Source organism: Argiope bruennichi, chromosome 3 (genome assembly GCF_947563725.1).
Source record: "Argiope bruennichi chromosome 3, qqArgBrue1.1, whole genome shotgun sequence".
Lineage (NCBI taxonomy): Eukaryota > Metazoa > Arthropoda > Arachnida > Araneae > Araneidae > Argiope > Argiope bruennichi.
The window spans coordinates 253066-277464 of NC_079153.1; the positions used below are offsets into that span (position 1 = coordinate 253066).

The 24399-nt window shown below is 29.3% G+C and overlaps 1 protein-coding gene across 1 annotated transcript; it reads right to left on the reverse strand.

Annotated features, from left to right (window-relative positions):
• Positions 1-2951: 2951 nt before the first annotated feature.
• On the reverse strand, positions 2952-22354 carry LOC129963264 (replication protein A 32 kDa subunit-like). Its single transcript, XM_056077508.1, has 8 exons — positions 22200-22354; positions 16546-16646; positions 16233-16334; positions 15992-16108; positions 9945-10154; positions 6897-6998; positions 5311-5405; positions 2952-3107 (listed from the first exon to the last, which is right to left on the reverse strand). The coding sequence occupies exons 1-8, from the start codon at positions 22213-22215 to the stop codon at positions 3023-3025; spliced, it is 828 nt and encodes a 275-aa protein (XP_055933483.1). The 5' UTR covers positions 22216-22354; the 3' UTR covers positions 2952-3022.
• Between the last annotated feature and the right edge of the window lie 2045 nt (positions 22355-24399).

Below are 24399 nucleotides of genomic sequence, written 5' to 3' on the forward strand. Positions count from 1 at the left end.
AAAATCAGTTGACAATACTTCAGTATGGTTTCATTATTTATATGATGAAAAGAATATGTTGGCAAAATGTAAAAAATGTTCAAGAGATATTAAAGTGAACGGAGGAAGTAGAAGCGGACTCCATACACATTTAAAAACGAAACATGATGGTAATTTGTTAAAGAGGAAAGAATCTAATTGCGATGAAGATACAAATTTAAGCACAGTTTCTAAGCCCAAGCCATCAGGAATTTTAGATTTCATTAAAAAGATAATTTTAATGAAATTTTTTTTTCACATGGTTTGTCATTTTGAGTATTTTGAACTTCTACTGAATTAAGAAAATCACTATCCGCCAGAGATTTTAAAAATCTACCAACATCGATTAACGCTATAAGAACTGTTATAAACTACAGTAACGGTGTTCACAATTCTTTGAAACACGAGCTAATACAATTAAAAGTAAGTTAAGTACAATTAAAAATTTAGTTTTACATTTGATGAATGGACAAGTGTAAGAAAAAGACGCTATTTAAACATTATTCAATCAGAAAAAAAAAATTGGAATATAGGACTTTCGATTGTCTCGGGAAGTATGCCAACCGAAAAATGTGTGCATGTGCTAAATCTAAATTAAAGAAACATGTTTTATCCCTGAAAGAAGATATTGTATCCATAACGACTGATGCAGCAACAGTTATGAAAAAAGTTGGAAAGTTGATTGGTGCAAATCAGCAGTTGTGATATGTACATGGAATTCAATTAGGAGTAATAGATGTATTATACCTAAAATATAAAGAACAGAAGAATCCAAATACTGTGGATATAAAAACTTCGGATTCCAACTTTGAAAAGAGTGAAAGTGATATTGACAATGAAGATAATGACAATGTAATTGTTGAAGAAGATGTTGCTAATGAGGATGAAATATTAACCCATCAAGAATTGCCTCCTATAATTTATAAAGTTCGAAAAATTGTTAAGATATTTAAACGTTCCCCTATAAAAAAAAGTATATTACTAAAATATATACTAACTGAAAATAAAACAGAATATATGTTAATATTAGATTCTAAAACACGTTGGAACAGTTTACTCCTAATGATGGAACGATTTTTAAAACTGAGAAATCCAATCCAAAAAGCAATAATCGACTTAAACCTGTAAATTAATTTTTCAGATTGTGAATTCGACTTAATATACAGAACTTTATCAACTCTACTTCCAATAAAAATGACTATTGAGGCATTATGTCGGAGAGATTCTAATTTATTAACAGCTAATGCAACAATAAATTTCATGTTGCAGTCACTGAAAGAACAGCACTCATTAGTATCTGAAGAATCATATATTACATTGAAAAATCGCACAGAAGAAAGGCATACCGAAATCGAAAATGTCTTATGGTATTTTCATAATTCTAATGATTTTAAAAATGAAAATGAAAAGAAAATAACCAATTTAAATCTGATTAAGTTAAAGTTTCTTAAAAAAGTTTTCCCACAAACCTATCCACATTCAGAATTCAGTTCAGTTATCGAAGATTATGATGTCACTACTGTCGATAGTGAAAAGGAATTGTTTCTTGAACAAAAATTAGAATTAGCGATAAATAAAAAAAATTTCAACGAACCAAAATACAATACAGAAATCAGCTATATCCAAAACCATCCGACGAGAAATCGATTTGTTTGAAGATGAGGGATTTAGAGGTAAATACTTGGAAAAAAGTATATCGCGCATTGCTAACAGTGCTACCAACTAGCGTAGATGCCGAAAGAGCGTTTTCGACAGCTGGTAATTTTTGCACAAAATTAAGTTCCAGGCTTAATGACAGTACAATTGATGCATTATGTTTTTTAATATCACATTTCAAAAATTTTAATAGTACCATAGATTGAATAGCAATATTTTTACTTTTTTTATTTAATTAAATATGAAGTTCCTTTACTTTTTTGTGGTTCTTTATATATTGTTATAATTTATAAATTATTTTTTGTGGTATTTAAACTCTCTAATAAAGCTGGTAAATAAAACAAAGAAACACCTGTGTTTTCTTTCTTTTTCTACAATTTCTACTGCCGGTATTAAACTTTTGGTCCGATATTGTAATCCCTCATCCCAATGTAATCAGTGTCAGAGTAAATCTTCTAGTGGCCATTCGGCTAGGCAAATATGTCTAATTTGGCTATTCCAACACCCAATATATGTATATAATTTTAATTTTTATATAAGAAGTATTAAGTAGCAGTTTTGACATACCGAGCCAACAAAACACTTAATTGCAGAACATTTTTAAAAAGTTTGTTTCAGTAAATCACACGTAAAAAAATGCGCACATGAAATCTAACAATAATTTTAAGCAAATATTAACAAAAGAAATAAATTTTTCTTAATACAATCTAAACAACATTTAATTACAAAATCGGACAGCTTTTTAAAAAATTATAGAGCTCCACATTATTTTCAGAAGTACAAAATGACAGAATGCAAAACTCACAGATCGTAATTAATTAGGAATGTCACCAAAGCAATGTTCCAAAAATAAAGGATACTTTTAATTTAAATAAGTTCAATTCATGGACCATTACATTTAAATGAAAGAACAAAATTAATGAACTCTCAAAATACAGCATTACATAGCAAAATGAAATTATACAATGCTTGATATTAATTTGAATAAGTTCGATGGTGCAGTCTTTATACTTAAACGAATCATTTTTTAAAATTTAGTTTATTGTATTTTTGATCAAGATTTTACGGTATTAAAAAAATCAAGATTATACTGTTTTTGAAATTATAATTTAATTGCAAATACCTGTCCATCAACTCTCTCACTATATATATATTTACTTATTAGTGATGGTCATATCGAAAACAGAATACACTACTATCTATAAAAAGTTACATTCATTAAATTTCTTATTAAAAATTTTAAATGTATTAAAATTGATCAATAAATAATGGTCAAATCAAGTACAAATTGTTTTATTCATGAACGTAAAGTGGCCAATAATACAATGATGATCCCGGAGGCGATTCTTCAAACGCAATCAGTGGATTTATAATGGTCTTCGTCAATGGTGGAATAGACGTGCCCTTCGTTGCTCAGGAAGTCCAAGGCTTCTCTGAAATAATGAAAAGAAATAAAACATCCCATTTATTCGGGAGACTGAATAACGAAAGACAGATTTCCAGGGGTGTTTGTGGGACCCCAAAAAATCCCCGGAAACTTTTACGGACTTACTACCGACATTTTGGAGTTTCGAGAAGGGGGGGGGGGGAGAAATGAAAAATTACGATTATGAAGTATTGAATGACCTAATTATAAAAGTTCAATGAATTACTTTTTTTGCAAAATTAATAACCATTAATTTTGCAAAATTAAGACCTTTGAACCCAGGTCACGTGATCGCACATCTGGTCGAACGAAGTCTCTCCCTTTTTTTTCTGCCGCGCCTACTTGCCGAAAAGAATCCAGAAGAGAATGTCCGAGAACCGGGGGAATGAGTCATAACTCGCAATAAGGAAAGAACAAAAAAGAAGTTTTTTCCCCCTTTTCACGCATTATCACTGCCTTTGGAGAAAGAAAGGAAAAGTTTTCACCACACACACTGACCTTGCGTTTTCTGCTTTCAAAGCAAACAAAATTACCCAGATCAAAATAAATAATTCATTATTATTCCTACTTCCTTTTGAACGACGATCCCCGGAATTTCCGGGTATCGAAGTTCAAAATCCCCGGAATTCCGGGGTTTCCCCGGAGCACAAACACCCCTGGATTTCTGCAACTTGCTCTCAATCCTATTTTCTGATAAGTAAATGTAAATATTTTTCACGAATTGTACCAGGGTGGCCAGCATTTCCATTTTCTGAATGTCCCAGCCCTACCCATTTTATTAAAAATATATTTCATTGATGCTTTTTGGTAGTATCTAAAATTTTCAAAATGACCTTGTTCCAGTTTCTTTCGCTTATGTATCGTACAGTGTATTCTCAAAGGTATGTGAAAAGTAATGATATAGTAATAAAATAATTATAATAATAAATAGTATTAACTGATATAGAATAAGAATTTACTGCCCACAAAACAAAACGTCATTTCCAACCATTATGCCATTCAGATAAGCATCTATGTAAGTATTCCCCTAATCTTTGCAAACACATGCCTGAAGGCGCGTTGCTCATTCGGATCGAGTTTCCTCAGAGCTGATCATTGCAGATTTATTCACAACCGATGCAATGAAAAAAGAATCACACGAACTTTGGCGAACATGAAATAATCTTTTTCCTTCCAGACTTTTCCGGGGTTTGTCAGAATTCTCTGACAATTCCCGTTTGGTTGGTTACTCTGCCTACTGCACATGAAATGAACTTATTATTATATTAAAAGAAAATTCAAGAATAAAATTATTGTAAACCTTTTAAGATAAGGTTTTAAGTCTAAATAACAACTGCAGAAAGTGTTAAATCAGAAGTCATAAGAAGGCATGAACGCATGCCTTCTTAAAACAAACAAAGCATAAATGTAAAATGGCGATTTCATTTCAACAAAAATTAAATCTTCAAATTAAATACAAAAAAAAAGAGTGTAGTTTCAATATCGCGAAATTTAGAAGATTTTATTTTTATCTTTAATGGCTATTTATATTTTTAACAGCGCTAAGATGTTATGGGCCTGTCTCCATTAGAAAAGTTTATTTGTACGATGCAAGGCAATTTAAAGAAAAACAATCCAAATAAAATGGCTTTCATGTCAAACAATTTGGCAGAATCACAGTCATGAAGTTATTTTTAAATTATTTATCTAGAAGCAAATATAACAAATATTCTTGGCGAAGCAGCTGATCACATGAAGAGAGTGGTCATAAGTATTCATAAATTAAAAAACGTATACAATATGATTATATGTGTAAATTTCGGATACGCGAAATATTCAAATGCAGCTGATTCGGTGGAAATGTTTTAGGGTTTTTTTCCCATTGAAATAAAACCTCCAGTAAAAATAATTAAATTGAAATTTTTTCTTAGTTTCAATTTCTTAGTCCTTCCTTATGTGAAATGAAAATCAGACTCTAACATTTGTTATAGTATGGTGCATCTTGTTTATGTCAACACATAACATAGATCACCAGATGAATTGGGTTGAAACAAGTCATTGAAAAATTAAAAGAATAGTAATTTTAATATTTGAGTTTATTTTAAATGGTTTTAATTACATATTCCGCAAGAGATCTAATAAATTAAAAATTCATAACGACCAAAGAATGTGGAAAAGTAAATGGAATCTACATTTCATTGTAACGATGCTTAAGTAAAAAATGAACTTACTGAATGGATTGACGACTGAGGGATTTTAAATTGCTAACCAACTCCCTTACATGAATTCCCCTCTCATCCTTGCAGTTGATAATAGCCTGCTTCACCTGGAAATGAGCCATAATCAATCAACACAGTTTGAAGATATGACTACTCTCAATATACATATTTAAATAACCAAATAGAATCGGTGAAAAAAATGAATGACACAATAGTAGGGGAAACAAACAGTAGGCCTATTAAAAAATCCAATTATTTGGTAATATTAAAAAAAAAAAAAGAAAAAAAAAGGATCCGCAACAGAACAGGCACAGAACAAAGAATAAAAAAATATATGAACAAACGAGGAATCGTCTTATCTGTTGCTCATTTTCCATACATGGTAGAGAATGACAATGTCGTATGGTTCAATTTTATTTTTTACCAGTTCACTACGGAACTTATTTTTTAATTTTCCTTCCTTTTTTAAATCAACCGATGACGCATATACACATCGAACTCAACAAGAAATTTTGCAAAAAAAAAAAAAAAAAAAAAAAAATCCTTAATAAAATGAAAAAGATTTGTTTTTATTAAATAAAAAATGACACCTGAACCGTTCCAAATTGAAGATGGACATGCATATACATTAAATGCATTTAAATGGTTAAAGAAAAAAGCATTTTAATCCTTTTTGACATAAAATTCGAACTAATATTAGCATAGCAGTTTTAATTATATAACTATGTGTTTCAAAGAAATTCATTAAGTTGGACAAAAAAGTATCCCATTTCATACTATTATAAAAGGCAGAATAACATCAACCATTGATGAACATTTTTCACGTGCCATAATATTAAACGCAAATTTGAGAAACTTTTTTGTATTCATTTCTTAAGAACATTTTAATTTGTTTTATTTTGGTAATATGTTTTGTTTTAAGTATGTAGTGAAAATATTTTTAATAAGAAAACCTTTTCGCAGTATACCTAGAATGACTTTATTACACTGAAGATAAGATATACTAAGAAAAATAAAAAAGCATTACACCTCACTTCATTAAAATTTCAATCCCTTGAAAGAGAGAAATGTCAAGAAGGGAAATAAACAATATTTAAAATAATAATAATAATAAATCAGCAAATTTTTATAAGCCATATAAACGAAAATTTCTATTTATTTTTAGAAATTCTTTAGAAAAAAAGTTCTTCATAACAGCTTTTTACAATACGTAAGACTTCCTTCGATAAATTTATGGATTAAAAATTTCAGTAAACTTACATGCTTTGACAAGTTACAGGTGATATTTCAATGGTCTCAGTCAAAATTTAAAAAAATATATTTAAAATCTTTTAAAAGGAAAGAAAATAAAAATAAAATATTTGTCTTGGGAGAAAAAAAATATTTAGTGAATTTTCAAAGCAAGTAGCAGAGAAATATAAAAGTTGTCAAAAATCTAAAAAGTAAATATCAGTTCTCTAAATAAAAAAAACATCCACACATTCAATAACTGCAAGTTTATCCTAGAAAAATTATAATCAAAACTTTTAATGCTTTTTTTGAAAGTGGATATATTCTTAATAATATGCATCATAGGTAAAACCTGAAATAAAACTAACCAGCTGCTGAGATTTCGTGAGATTTTTGGAACTGTCAGTATCCAGTGCACTCACGGTTGACACTGCGAGGCCAGATGCCGTTGAAGATCTGGAGTCAGTGCTCTAAAAAAATAAAACAAGACAATGCTTAAAATTAATATTTATTGTGAGTATATATAAACAACCTTTTAAAATGTTAATCAGAACATTTCTCTCTCTATATATAAATGAAATTCAGAATCAAGGATTAAATTTTGAACAAATATGTGCCTTGAAATAATGGCATGCATGATTATAGATGTATATGATTCATTATCAGCATTAGATAGGATATAAAATTTTTATTGTTCATGTTCAGAGAGCTAATTACGGATGGTTTCGCAATTCCTATAAACTTCTTAACTATATACACTATCACATTGGCAGCTCCTATGACAGACACGAAATACTATTACTTCTAAAGAAGAGCATTCACAGTGCATCATTTTTTTTAACTTAAAAAACAACAAAAAATTGTTCATAAGTTTCCATAATAGCATCCAATGTTATAATATATATAACATTGGATGCTAATTCCACTGGGTGAGTGATGAGAATTTGCTGCAAAAATTAAGTACTTTTTAAGTACCTTAGCCAAAAAATAAAATAAATAAATAAATAATAAGTGCTTTTTTACATTCATGTTTAAATAAACGGTTATTTTTCCATAGAATATTTTCTGTTGGATAATAATGCATTGCCTTTATTGAAAAAAGATTTAATTAATTAATTTTAAATGTGTAAATTTTTAAAGTTTAAATTTTAATATTTATTTTCTCAAAAACAGAACATTTCTAATATTTATTTTTGCAACATTCCGGAAGCGCAAAGAGTTCTACTATAAAACAAATTTTTGGTTCCTAAAAAGCATAAAAATTGGGGGGGGGGGACTATCATTATAGAAAAATTAAATCAACTTTTAAAAGATAAACAATTAAAAACTGGGTTTTTTTTCAACACTTATTAAAATTAATAAATAGCAAATTAATTTGGATGGATAAACCATTTCTGAAAATGTCGACCTTCATGCAGATGTGTAGCAAGACCAAAAATTTTGCATTTCATTTTTTATGTACGTATGATTAACAAATAAAATTCGACAGCACTGGGTGGAAAGTATAAATTTCTTTCTGCGCTAATCAACCAATTTTCACTCTCAAACATTTGAACCTTTACAAAGGTAAGAGCTAAGGCATTCAAGGATAGCTACCATCAAAAGACTGGCAAAACTTATGATTATAAATCGTCTGCCATAACGATAGAATATTACGATGTTTCGCCTTTTTGCCAGAAATTGACAACAGAATTGTGATACGTTCTAAATGATTATTTCAAATCAAATTTTTCTAACAGAAAAAAAATAGTGGCATTCAGAAATAGCCAGCATATAAAAAATTGTTTTATCACTTCTGAGATTCTAAATCTGATTCATTACTTCTAAAGATTAGCAAATCTGAAAATGATTTAACAATTTCTAGTTTTTATAAATAACAGAACGAACTCATGAAGTTAAAAAGCTGCCTGTTTAGAAGAAAAATTAAAATAAAAAACGACAATGACATGACAATTAATGAATAATGCTCATCAAATAAAGAATCTTATTCAATGAATTGCTTCAAAGTTTTGAATTTTAAATAAAAGTAAAGAAAGCATTTTTTTATCAGAAATTTAGCACGTTTAAAGTCGCTCAACGATGCGATGGGGGCTATATGACATTGTTTTGAATTTAATATACAATAAAAATCACTGTAACAAATAGTGCCAAAACTAATTTTTAAAAAATTACTAAGACTTTAAAAAAATATTTCTTCCTACAAAATTGGTATAGTTGAAAAGCCCTTTTTGTAAACCTGTAAAACGGCGTAAAAATAATTTTTGTGCGATAATGTGTTTTGATGTTATCGTAAAAACACGTTTAAATTCTATTTTTATTTTTTATTAAATTTCTAATTAAATTTTTGAATGGGCCTCTAATACCGAAGAAGGGCACATTTCATATTCTTAACTTCGATGTTTTGTGCTTCTCTATCAGTCAGTACAAATCTCTATAATTAAGAGATTTCGATGACAAACAAACAAAAAATCTGTAAGAGTTACAAAAAGAGAAAAAGCAAAAATAGTAACAAATGATAAAATCTGAATTCTAAAGAATAGAATTTTTTTAATTTCTTTAAAAAATTTTAAGGACCAGATTTAGTAGGATCTTTTTTTTATATATAAATCAAAAAATGTATCGAGTGTGGCTACAATCATTGAAAACCTATACCTTCAAGTTAGAATTTAATAGTAATGGATTTTACGCAGTCAACTAACACACTGCAGTGAATTGCAATTCCGTATAGTACACTAAAATCCTTTTAATAGGTTATTCAAGAAATTGCTCCAAATCAAAATATTAATCAGAACAACGATCGAATGCTTAAACGCACTGAAGAGTGTCGCTGTAAGTTTCTCCCATCTCTTGGGTGCACCAAATTCATCCTGCTGCAAAATGTATTCTTATTTTCCATTCGTCGAATCAATATGCCTGTATTTATTTAACAACGCATTGAAAGATTAAAAACATATTTAACGAAAAATAAACATATATACCTAATAAAAAAAATTCATCCCCATCTTTGAATTTCGCTTAAGTTCGAACGTTTTCCGAATCGCAACAAATACGGATCTTGATATAGTGCGTATTTTGTACTGTCCTTGCAGGATAATCTTCTCAGTGTTTTAATAAACATTGGTGAAAAAAAGAGGGAGTGGGGAGAAAAAAGTCGCCAATCGTTATTTCAATATGTGTTGTACTCCCGAATCTCTTTCACCTTGGATTCCGAGTTTTTTCCCCTTTTGTTGGTGTTCTTTCTTTATACTGTCGATGCACAAACTTTTAGGACCATGCTTTCGATTCATTGCATACAATGCAACGAGTTTTCTTTGCACCTCTCGAGAAAATTAAGCACTTTTCATGACGACGTTAAGCACCCAAAGATGAATACTGGAATTTATAAAATAAATAAATAAAAATATAAAAGATGATACCTGTTTATCTCTGGCAGCTACGGACATCGAAGTGTGAATCACTTCCGCTATGTGCATCGTGAGCTCATTGAGATCCTGGAGAGGTTGTATCTTGAAGGCGATGACATGTCGCTTGCCTTTCATCGATCGCACTGAACCAGTCACACGCACGTAAGTATTCACCTCAATTTTCTCCTCCTTCCCTGCCTTCTCTTCCTTCTTCTTTTGCTCCTATAGATTGAAAAGAACATAATTAATAATTTTTCAGATTAAAAAATTGTTTGATGGCATTTTTTTATTCCCCATTGCTAAATATAATAACAATAATCTTTCATCTTATCTTAAAAATAAGTTCATAATTTTTTTTGTAATCAGTATCAAAAATTCTGATTAATCTATAACAAAATATTTGAATGTAAATTGTATCAAATGCAGCAGACAATTACGAGTTACATATTTCTTTCGACTAGACGCGAGTGCATTTCGCAAATAAGTAGAATTGAAAGAAACAGAAAAGTCTACTTAATGAAACTATTTCGTAACATTATTTCATTTCTTTGAGAGACTCATAAGTAAAGGAGGAAGCATTTTTGAGACATAAAAAATATTTCTCACTGTGTTCTGTTTTTTACGAAGGAAAAAATACTATAGACCAATTATAGGCCTGCTTTCGTAACAAGGGGTGTCATTAAAATGAAGAATGAAAAAATGAAATATGATATTAAGTCAGGTGCTATTCATACAATGCAATTTATAACAGTAGTGATTTTTTGTTCAAAATGTTAAATCAGTTTCATAACTGATTCGAGCTCTTTGCATAAGTAACAGAATAACACGTCGCAGCACAAATATAAAAGTAGTATAATTATACATGCTTAATAATATATATTTTAGCGAATATTGAAACAAAAACTGCTAACGTATTATTTCAAAGCATTTTTTAACAAATCATATGAAATTAATTATTCTAATCAAATACTTATGCTTTAATAAATGAATATATAAATTCCATTTATTATTACGAATTTTGGTAGACATAAAATACTGATTTACAGTTAATAACTCCAATAACAATTAACAGCTGCTTATCTATTACACAAAATGCAGCGAATTGCAAATTCAATATCAGTTAACCATTAGAATTTTCAATTACTCATTTCAAAACTGAAAAATTAAATACAAAAATACTATGAAACAATTGGTTTACAACTACCAATCGTGTTTTAAATAAATTAAAAAGTTTTGAGAGTTTCTTTCGCCAAATTTTGAGGCTTGCAGTTTCTTTGTCAACTCTTAAGACCTCTTATTGAGCTGGCCAATATTTTCTTTTTCTTTCATTTTTTAAACCGACCCTCTGCCTCCCTTTTTCTTTTCAAATTTTTGCTTAATTCCTTTCTTTCCTTCTCTTCCCATTTGACTGACGAATTTCTCGCACTTAAAATTTCAAAATGACTCATTCCGCTACTTCTTGCATGCTAGCACAAACATTTCTTTTTGCAATGAATTTTTGTGCCACAGAGCGTCTTCACAAATCGAAAATTCTGTCTCAGTATTTATGTTAGTATCAATTTTCAACAATGATATGGCGTCATCGAAAGGTTGCGAAAGCAAATCGAACAAAACCCTCTCTGTTCTTTAAAAAAAATGAAAAGCGATCTTTTCGAAAGCTTCATTAAGGTTGTTGTCGGCCACATTCATCAGCGCTCTTTCTCGTCGTAATGAAATTTTTAAAAGTCGCCAAACCCTTGAAAGAAAACTGTCACGGTTTTCTATAATTGTTTTGGCGACATTAGGCTTTGAATTCGGTATTATATATTTATATTAGTATTATATACTTGATATTTTAGTTGTTATTAAAGTCCTGTTCGGGAGCAGCGAGAAAGCTAAATGGGCAAGGGGCCAGACAAATGAAAAGGAAAAAAAGAGCTAGCACTTCCCCTTTGCAAGTTTCCTCACCACACCAACGGAAAGAAATTTAGTGGACAATGTCAGATCTAGCTTGCACCAGACTCTCATATCTATCAGACGGTTTTTTAATTGAATCGGCTCTCTAGTTTGTAACCTTCTCGGCCAAGAAGCCGAGGCCTTACAACTTGGCTATCGCTGCCTCACAGAATCTTTGCTAACTGAGACATCATTTCAGTAACGCATTCTTTCCAGCAGAGTAGTGTAGACCTCAGAAATATAGTAATAAAATCACTCCAGGCTGTTTTTTTTTTTTTTTATTTCTCTCACCTGGAGACTCCTGCTTTAAATTTTACTAATTATCTTACAGTTACAAGACACAGTTATGCATAAAAAATGATATTTGCTTCCTTTCCTATTTGTTGCAATCTGTTTCCCAGTGTGACACATGGGAATGAAAGGCATAAGATTAAATGAAATAAAATCCTAAACCAAAAAATATTCCATATTTCTGGGGTTATCAATTACTTTACAATTTAATTATTATATGCATTAAATGCTTTATATTAATTGGTTTTACAATATTGTAAAATTAGGTTATATTGATTTTTTAAATTAATTTAAAATTAAATTAATATGATCATTTAATGAAGTTAAATATGAAAAAAGAAATGTTTCTTAGAAAATACATGATAAAATAACACACGCGAAAACAGAATTGCAGTACCTTTCAGTCAACAAGCTGCCCAAATATAAATCCCATACAAGAAACATTTTAGAAAATAAATTTAGTGGAACAAGTTTTAAAATACACTTATTTTTATTTGTGTATTAGAATTTTTTTTTCATATTAATAATTAACCACTTTTGGCGCATAACTGCTAAAACTTTCTAATTTTTTTTTTTTTATGTAACTTATCCTTTAGGGTGTATTAAGAAAATACATCTTAAGCTGCAAATTTTCATAAACAAATAACTTACACCAATTTAGAAGCCTCATATTATCCAAATCAGTGGTTATTATCAGATGTTAATTTCATGCAAATGCTAAAGCATGCGCATTTTGCATTTGTGTTGATGGGACAAGCATCTGTCATTGTTCCATGGGGTCACGTGATTTTCCTGAGATAGGTATGGTCTTCTCTCGGCAGCAATAGCTAGGCGCCTGATGTGAAAGTTAATTAAAGGAGAAAATGCAAGAAAGAAGAGTAAACAAAGCTCCGCTTATCAAATTTCGCACATATGTAATTCGGAAAAGAAAAATGCGCAGTTCGAAGTTTTTTTGTTTTTTTTATTGAAAATAAAGCATAACTTTTGTTTTTCTTCTATAGATTTCAAAATACTATCAGACAGAAACTACTTTTTCTCATCATTTTAAAATATAAAAAAGTTTTTAGTTAATATCGTTTTAATTGTCAGCTTTTTTCTGAATTTTTACATTTTTATTTTATTTATTTATTAGCTGCCTTTGGCGAACTGCTGTTTCGCTGGGATTAATGGTTGCTCAAAATTAAATATTTTGGGAAACTAAGTCTCAATGTTTTCTTCAACAAAATACTCTTCAGTTGGTAAACATCTACGACATGAAATTTTCACGTGCCATTCTGAGGTCCATTTATAAGAAGTAAATGTGATATTACTGCTATTTTCATTCTTAATTAAAATATTTAATTAAATAATCAAAATATATGTCAAATTTTATTACTTTTGTTCGACTTTATTACATCTCGCAACTTCTGAAGTAATTACTGCAAACAAGTAAAGACTTTTGTTTAAATAATATAGGATGCATCATTTAATTTTCATTGACTTTTTTAATGATCCTTCTTAGAGTAACTGATGATGTTACTGAGTCCTTTTTCGAACCGATGAGGGAGTTACCTGTCGGAACCCGTTAGTCGCCAAAGCCGACTAACAGGTTCTCCGGTGATATTTGTTAAATTTGGTTTCAGTTATATCGATAGATATAATTTTAAGTTTACGATTCCCTCAAATTATAAGATATTAAAAAAAAAAGTGTTATTTTAATTTCTTTCATATGCTCTGTTCATTGTGTGGAAAAACCTTTCTAATAGATATCAATCAACGTGCAAATTCTGAAATAGTTATTATACAAAAATGTTTTATATGCCAGCTTAAAGTATAAAACTTATGTATTCATAACGTGGTTAAAATATTCTAGAATAAATCTTTTGATTTTCATAGATTTTTTAATATCATCTTTTGTATGTGTGTGTGTCTGTTCTATAAGATCTGGTGACGTTACAGTTCTTTTCCTACTGATGAAAGATATCGGTCTTTAAAGGCTATCAGTATTTTGGCTAAGAATATTGGTCACACTTATTTTATTTAAATCGTATAGACATAATTAAATGTTCATGATTCTGTCAAATTATAAAACATTAAAATCTGTGCTATTTCAATTCTATTGCGTGTGCTCCGATCACAGTGTGCTTGAACCTATCTAATGAGGGCCAACCCCGTAACGTCATGCCACTATTAAAAACGTAATAGTCAGGTTCGTCTATTTTCTAAATTTCACTGTATTATACTACATTCAGTTTTTTAAACGTCCGGTAAATTACACAGGTATCAAACAAAATCAGACAGTTGATGAAACAATGAAAATGGTTTCAATTTCAGGGCAATAATATAATCTATTGTTGAAAATTATACAAAAAAAGCCAACATTCAGTAAAATTTTGCGCGAATGATGTAAAGTTCATTATTTTTCAATAATATTTTCAAAAGTATACGCGGGAAAACATCAAAATTCAACTTAATGTTTAATTGGTTAAAATTCTAATTAAAGTTTTTTTAATCGATCCGAGACGCACATTCAAGTCCTCCAAAGTATATATATATATATATATATATATATATATATATATATATATATATATATAATGATATTTTAATTCTAATTTCAATTTAATTAATTTCCAAGATTTTATCTTAATTTAGCCCATAATAACTTCATTCTAAAAAAAATTCTCTTATTTCGTGATCCAATTCCACTTTCGGTTAAATTAATTCCTCTGTAAAAATAATGCGTCATCAGTACTACGTATCAAATGAAAGTGATACTTTTGCCCTTGTCAAAGGTCATTCCATCGGCACGTGGCCGGAAATCCTATGTTATATAGTGCTAGTGATCATTTGTTCGGCCCTTTTTGCTTCTTTTTTCTGCTTTTGTTGCGCACTGCGTTTTCCTGTAAAAAATCACGCCTGACACTCGGAATAGAATAAAGCGAAATTAAAAAGGCAACGTCTCGTCTATGTCTTCAAAAGAAACCAAATAATGCTTCAACCAAAATAATGTTACATATTATTTAGCCGACAGATAGATAGATAGATGTTTGCAATTTTTGATAGCTGTAGGTCAAACGATTTAGCCCGTAAAGCGCCAACACGCACACATACGTATACACACATATTCATCTTTATTATTAGTATAGATTATTTTTTGAATAATTTACTACAATATTTTCATTATTACAACGAAATTCTAACTGTTTTCATTAGTTATCAAATATTTAAATGAGTGTTTTTCTTCCATTCTTGAAACCTAGGGAAGAAAGATTCACAGTAGAATTAAACAATGAAGTATAATTTTTAGAAAAAAACGATGTGGAGTCGGAAAGCACATTATCGAAAATAGTTACGATTTACATACATTATGACATACGACCGGACTCCATTAGAAAGGTTCATGCATTAAAAAAAAAAAACAGATATAAGGTCTTTAGAAATTAAGCAACATTAACGTTTGTCACACTCCGTTGCTCACCTAGTTTAAAGAATCTCGATTAGGAAAAAAAAAAAAAAAAAAAAGAAGAAGAAGAAGAAGAAAGAAAAAAGCAGCAAAAGAAATTCAATTGAAACTCAACACAACCAATATTCCCAGCGAATCAGCTGGTTGCCAAATGCAATTAACTATTTATAATTCAAAAATGCTTGTACTTATTTAATTACAGGTATTCGAAAAGTAACTGAAAATCTAGAGGTATAAGAATCCTACTGAAAATAAAGAGTTTTACAATTAAAAAAAAATAAACGACACTTTGCCTCAAAGCTAAATATTTAATAAAGTTTAATTCTATAATTTTTTTTTCTTATTCATTATTAATATTATCTGTTTTTAAAGATTTCAAACCACTTACATCTGTTTCCCCCAGCCACATCTGAACTTCAATACTAGGGCCAGTGTGGTCACTCACAATATAAGTTATTTTGGTAGTTTGAACATCAATACTCTTCACTTGTCCAACAATTGTGATCTAAAATAAAATTTAAAAATTTAATCAATAAAGGCATTAACACTCCATAGAAAACACTTTCCATACGTTATTTTAAAATAATATGTAAAATTTAATGAAAGCGTTTTAAAAATGGGAAACTTACAATTTTTGCATTTAAGGATCCAATTTTTAGGCAATCATCTGATTCTGACATTAAATGTATCTGTTGAATCGTGCAAGGAACAATATTGGTAATACTTTGAATCTAAAATACAAGTAATATGTATCAGTCTGTCACTTCTAACGAAATATAAACAAAGAAATGACTAGAAAAATGGTAGAATTAAACCATTTATTCATATTTTAAGTTAAATAAAACATTAGAACATACGAATTCGTAAAACAGTTTTCAATGGATATTACTCATTCATTTATAACAATGGATACGAAAGCTGTATGATAGTGTCAATGCATACTTTTTTCTTGTCTGAAGTACTGGGAGAATTCATTGCCGATGCATTCAAAAAGCCGCCTCCGGACTGCTGATCAAAGCGACTTCTACCAGTGTCAGCATCATCTAAAATTATAATACATTGCAAAAATATTAAAACAAAAATATTTTGATAAACTAAGTTGCGTATAACGTGACTCCTTTGAAATTTTCAAATTTTGATGCCTTTTTAGAATATTTTTTTTTTCATATAGATATTTATTTTTCACATATATAAATATTTTCACATTAATATTACTATTAATGAAATTTACTACTAAACTAACTATATGGCTTTATATTTGAAAATAAACAAGATGTTGATAAATAATAAAAAGATGTTCAGTTTGAACCAGTGCATTTGAATTAAACTGTTTAAACTGAAATGAGTTCAATTAATTGTTTTTGCATGAAATACTGAAAAATTTTGACGAAAATTGTGCTGAAGTTCTATGATCTTAATGTTCAGGATGGTCAACATAATTTAATTTCCCTGACTGTCCAAAGTTTTATTTTAAAGAAGAAAAAATATACTGCTATTTTTTAGCTCTATCTAAAATCTTCAGAGTAATCTCACTTCATTGCTTTTCTTTTTATTTATTGCACAATATACTCTAAATAGCACGTGAAAAATAGTTTCGTCTTTCTAATTAAAATCGATGTAAAATAAATAAAATTGAATGCTCAGAAAATGAAATAATCACTTTCAATTGCTATGCTTCAAATAAGCTTATACATTTTCCCACCTTCGAGCAAATTTCTATCTCTATTGATAATAAATATGAATGCGATTTTATGCGTCTGTCTCTCTGTGTGTATTGGCGCTGCACGTCATTTGCATGGTTGTCAAATTAGGCTTAGATATACTCTGGATGGTGGAAATGTGCACCTCCAATCGATTTTTTAAAATTTTAATGAATTAAAAAATGATGCTGAATTTTGTTGCTTTTGCGCAATAAGTTCTGAAAATATTCCCGTATAAAAATAATTTTTTACGCCTTTTAAAAGTCCAAAAATTTATCTTTTCAAGGATGTCAGTTTAGTTTTTGTAAGTCTTAATTTACATTTAATCAACTTTTAAACATATTTTTAAATATATTTCAGAAAAATATCTCCTCTGTTGTGAATGAAACCTACATCGTTTTCTTTGTCTCATCCATCATTTGATCGTGTGCTTTCCTTCCACTGTTGAAAGCAGAGAGATGCTGTTCAATATGTATATTCATAAGAAGAATCGAAATGCGCAGTCGCAATACATTAGAAGTCACATGGATGGACATTTATATTTTTAATAATGCTAAGATGTTATGCGAACGGTCTCCATTAAAGAAGACCACATGCGCAATAAACAGATTATTTGTAAGACAAAATAAAATAACTTTAATATCTGATCATTTTACAGAATCATAGGCATGAAATGACATCAAAGCAATCTAATCGAAATTCAATATAAATGATACCTCCGCAGAACCAACTGACAGCCAAAAGCGAATAGTGTAAACTATTAAATGCGTACAGTGCTAAAAAAATGTATGCCCGTCTAGAGGAGATTTTAGTATGCCAATCATACTTCAGAACTATTCGCTACAAATTTACTCACGAAAGATGTAACAAAAAAAATCACATAATGTAAATTTGGCAGCCTGCTTCAAAATGGAGGTGGAAAATGATACATTTCCTCCTAGTTGGATCTTCTCCATTTATACTGTTTGTTGACACTCAAATCCAGGACTGAACGACAATACCACTAACAGAGAAAGAAACAATTTACAAATACAAAAAAAAAAAGGCTGAAAATAAATATGAGCAACATTACCGTACACCTTTACACTGAAAAGTATCAAAGTAAAAAAATTGAATGACAGCAAAATTGCCTTCACTTTTAAATCACCAACCATAGCAAAAAAAAAAAAAAAAAAAAAAAAAAATCCGTTGCAATTTAGAAGAAGGCTTTACTCATTCGTATCGTGGAGTGATAAGTAGAAAATGGGTTCTTGTTTAAAAATCTGATTTTTTTTTTTTACTGCATGAAAAGAAAAGTATTGTGAAAATATAAATTTTAAAGAGGACAAAAAGACGGCGCAAACAAATGTTGTAGGTTTTTTCGACAATCGATTTTACAAACATTAAAACGCATTTCTCTCTCTCTTTTTTGAAAAAATTTAGTAAAGAAAGCATATCTGTAATGTATCAGAAAACAATTTTAAGTTAATTTAATGTTTTACTTTATATACAATTCATAAGCTTTTGTTTACCATAGGGGAAATTTTGAAAATAAACATATTTAAAAATAATGCTGAATTAAAATAGTAGCAATAGCGCGCTTCCGATATTAAAATAATTTATCAAAAAATCCGAATTGATGATTATTAAAACACTCGGAGAAAAAGCATATACAAAATAAAAAGAAGGGTTAAAAAATGCTTAAAGATAATGGTAGCAATAGCATCGGATACTTTTGTATTCCAAAACAAAGATATTTAAGTAAAAAAAATTAATTAATTCTATTATAATACTTATTATTTAAAATATATTAATTTGGGATTATAAAACTGAGCCCAGTATTTTACATCTAATTTAACATAACTTTGTATATTGATAATGTATAATTAATACTTTCGTTTTCGTAAGACCCGGAACGATCGGCTTCACTTTCGGGGGGGGGGGTGACATTCGGAAAAAAGAGGAAAGGAAAATGAAAATATTAATAATCAATTAGATCTTCGTTATGTATTGCTTTTTCATAGATTTCAAAAGTAAAATTATTTTCGTTAATGATGCGATTGACTTGACGTTTAAAGAAAAAATAAAGCAAAAGAAAACTTTCAGTGAATACGCAATGAATCGATTATAGTAATTATTCTTTATTTAGCACTGCAATAACGAATATTGATACACAAACTTCACAGCTTCTAAATTGATTTGATTATCGGACCGAAACTCAATCGCGACTCGATCTGAAAATGATGAATTAAAAAATTAGAATACCATTGCACCATATTTGAAGTACCAAAAATGATGCACGGAATCTCAGAGATGGAACAATTTGTTTAAAATAATAAAAAAGGCACGCGTACAAGTAAGACAAGGTTAGGAAATCAAAATAGCCAACGCAATTCGGAGCAGAATCCGTCGTTGACTCAGATGAATGTCAGCCGTACTTCACAATCGAAAGAACTCAAAAACTGCCAGATGATCTCATGTGGTCGGAATTTGGATCTCTCGTCAGTTAAAACGTAAACATCTTATTCTTTGACGATTAAGCAAAAAACGGAAAATAAATGAGTGATCTGGATCTTAGGTCTGGAAAAGTCAATGAGTTATTTTCATTGGTTGCCAAAATTGCTGCATGTACTTGTGGAAAAAAAAATCAGAGAAGTGGCGAAAGAGATATTCAGAATCAATCATTAGCAAAATGATTGATTCTGAATAAATTTCTCTAACTTTCACGGTATCTTCTAATTCCCTGACCCTTTCTGGTATTCATTTTGGTTTGAGGCTAAAAGTTTAATTAGTCCTGAGAATATATCATAACCATTTTATCAATGGCGGAACAAAATTCATTGATGTGCGACGGATTCATCTGAAAACCGCACAGACTCGTTACTTCTTTTTTTTATATATATACAAGCATAGTTAAAAAACAACTCAAAGAAGTCAAAATTATTTATTAAATAGGTGAATATTAAGGTTAAACTTTAGCATGATCAGAACTACTTTAACTCAAATTTCTCAGTTTCAATAAGGGAAAAAAAAAGACTTATTTGAATATCTTGATATTTCGAATGAGAGAAGAAAAATAACAAAGTAGGGGGAAACAAGGAATGCTTAGTGTTATTTTCTGTAAATAAATTTATGTTACTGCACACAAAAAAAAAAAACTATGCTGATTATTATCCAATACCACCATAATTTAATCTCTGTACCATTGTAATTTCTCTGGCTGAAATAAAGAAAGGATAACATTGAGACAATCTTTTTCTAAATTGTGTAATTATTTCCTAACATTCAAAAATTGAATTTTTATTCATCAAAATATTACCATTTAGTTCGAATTAAAAACACAAGCCTTAAATGTCACAGTTCAATGCGTGAAATCACTAAATGCTTTTAGATAAAAAAACACAGATTTTGATTTTTTAAAAAAAGCTCGCCTTTTAAGCAACTATTCAACACATTTTTTGCTTTACTGATATGAAATATACATAAAGAAAATACTGTATCTATCGAAATACTTGATTCTGAGATTTTCATAGACTTCTAAATTCCAATTCACTCTAAAAAAAATTGAAAAAAAAAGTTATTCAGTCGGTATCATTTCCTGTTTATACATAGGTAAATGATTTGACTAGAAAAAGGATGGCGGAAAACTGAGATGCAATTTTCAAACCAAAATTATATCTGTACCAGAAAAACAGAGAAAACGTATATCTGTGAAGTAGGCTCTGTCTGTAAAGCATAATGGTATAAAATTAATATTAAGAAAGAAAGATATGAGGCCGAAAGTTCTCTTTTTATATCAGTTGAACAGTTCTTGATGACGTAGAAATAATAATTCAAATCAGGGACATGTTTCAAGCTTTTATAAAGGTGAAAAAAGTTACTGAAAGAATTTGAAGGACTACATAAAAATAAAAACAAGAGTGAGTGCAAATTCATCTTTTGTCATTATCTTTGATTTACAAAATAACAAAGGCATGATATTCAGAAATTTTTTGAACAATGTAACTTATGAACAGTCTAAGTATTATTTATATACGAAAAATCTAAATTCTTTGCAATATCTAGGACTGAATGATAGAATATCAATGAAATATAGGATTAGAATTCTCTTAATTGAGGTACAGTAAAATCTTTCCTATTTTCCTTTCTTTTCAGATGCTTAAACAACTACTATAAAACTAGGTATAAAATCCTCTTAAGGTATTGTATATAAGGCAATTGTTTCTACATTTTAATAGTCTAACGATCGGTTAAGGCATCATGTTACGATATAGTAACTGCAATTTTGCTATATCCACATTTCTGAATCCTTCAGCGAACAATTATCTTTAGTTAATATATATATATATAACTACAAAAGTATGAGAATCAAGTTAATAGGAAAAAAATAACTAAAGGCAATCAGGAATTTCCTTCTTAGATATTACAAATTGGAGTAATTTTTTTTAAATACAAGAATTATTCCTCTCTATCCTGAGATGAGCGGATGGAAGTACTTCAATTCGTCAGAAGAAGGAAAACGAAACTGGAGAAGTTCTAATAGTTTAATTATGAACATATTCATCAATATTTTTTTGTCCAATGATTAGTTTAATAATGGTTTCCAACAACAAAAAAAGAAAAGAAATACATTGATTATTTCCTGTAGTAATATAAGCTGTCAATACTAACACCCATTTAAATATTCTCATGTAATGATCATGAAAAATGCTGCAATCTAAAATATATCTTTTTTCGGATTTTTAAATTTTATAAAAGTTTAAGGATTGACCATTTTTATTTTCATTTACATTATTTCTCAAAGAGAAATAACATCATAATGATCAATTAATTAAAAAAAGTTTCGTTATAAATATATAATACATTAATATTAAATAAATGATACACAGGAAATCAGAAAGAAACTGCAATGCTTACCCATTGTATTCCACATGCTATCTCTACTTGATCGATTTAAGTAAGCCAATAGAGAACTTAATTCGCAATTTGCAACAAAACGAAACACTTCTCGCACACACTCTCTTCTATCACTTCAACAGAGAGATGAAACGATCAGTAAGAAAACTGGAGTAACTCGTAGCTTCGAAAAGAATTACCAGTGTACAAAGATCGCGCTGCTCATTGGTTTGCGTAATCACGTGACATAGCGTGAAGTCGTAATGGATCGTAGTATTGCTACAAGGCGAATTTTAAATAATGATTATATACTATATATAAATATACACAATTGCTAGTTTACTATAGTATCGTTAAATAAGGCTCTTCGGATGATCGTTTTTTAGCTCTGTGTTTCCAATCAAAATTTAAAAAAAAAAAAAACTTTCTTATGCGAATCTCCAACTGTTAATAATAAAATGTATTTTAAAAGATGAGCACTAGAAAAAACAATGGATTTTTGTTCACTCAGTAGGATGGATTTACAAATTTCTGCTTTGAAGTGGATAGAAAATAAAGCATTACTTTTAAGTCATTTTAATGATCTGTAATAACAAATAGTATTAAAATTTATATTTTCTAAATCAGTTATTACTTGTTCAATGAATGGTAAAATATGTGTTCAACAGTGTTTCATTTTAACAGAAAATCTTCATCTGCGCGAGTAGTTGTAGTTATAACTTTTATTCATCATGCTGCCGTCTTTGTATTGAATATGAGTTTCTCATAGCTTTCGAAAGTGAATTTTTTATCTGCAATACACTCACAAAACATATTGCGATAGATTTCAAACGAATGAAGGGGGCGAATTTCGGGGAGTATTTTGATGAATTAGAGTGAACCTTGTGAAATGATAAATTTATGGAACTATTGCGTGCAAAAAGGTCGAAATAATCAAAGTGTCTGTCAAATATCTAATTGCATGCTAATTATGAAATAGAAACATTTTTCAAGTGTAAATGTATGTCATTAATTACTATAATGTTGTATTTTCAGTTATTAATAAACAGCTGTATGATTGATATTTGCATTTTTTTAGGGAAAAACTTTTTTTATTTTGTAATAGCTCAGTAGATGAACATTGCCCCTTTCTAATTTCTTTGTTAAATCATTGAATAATATATTTTATTTTCAGAATAGCATTTTTATTTTTATTACTATTTTTATTATTTGCTCCATTTTTTCCCATGTCATAAAAAAAATTATGGCTTGTGATTGTAAATTAAGACATCGTGAATGAATCCCATTGCAATGATGTGCTTTATTATTCAATAATGTCGTCCATACTACTTTATACTTCCATGTGTTATTGTATACGTTTGTGTTTGTAACAGTTTTTCGCACAGGTAAGTGCATTTGTGGCAGTATTTAGTCCACAGTTTCCACATTGTGGAATTTCTACATTTTTTTACATACCGTAAAAAATTTCTCTTCTTAAGTGAATGAAGAGAGCCAAGTGAAAGAGATAAACAAACATAAATGAAAGCGCAAAAAGAAAGAAAGAAAGAAAAATAGATCAACAAATAATCTCAAAAATAACTCAGAAAGTTTCTAGGATATAAGAGCAATAAAAAATGAATGATAATAAAATATAAAAAGAAAGGAGCGTGTTATCGGTCTCATATTTATATAATGAAAGAGATAGATTTTGAGTAGCATCTTTTACTACATCAATCATCAATCTTTGGTGCTCCGGGCACAATTTTTCTTTTCCACTAGAAATCGCGTTGCCGGTCATTTCAGATTCTGTTATGTTGAAGAAAATCATGGTCGTATAAAGCACATCCTTTTTTCAATAATGTAAGATCCCTTAAATGTGCAAGATAAATATCTCATCTTCTTTCTGCATTGGTGAAAAGTTATGGAATAAATGGCAATTAAATATTTGAGTGTAATTCAACTACAATTTGTTTCCTTTCATCGAAACCGAATTCTGATGGAAATCCTTACAAATTTTTAATGTAAACAAAGAAAATCTTTTTTTTTTTCTTTTTTTTTTTGTCTTAAAACGTATTAAAAACTTCTCACTCCCATTGTTGCTTTGTTGCTTGAAAATAGCCCAATACAGAAATTAGGTATTAAAAAGATTGTAGACAAGTTATCCATATTAAAAGCAGGAATAGTGATATTTTAATATTTTAATGCCTTCCGATTTCTGTTTCTGTATTTATAAAATTTTACT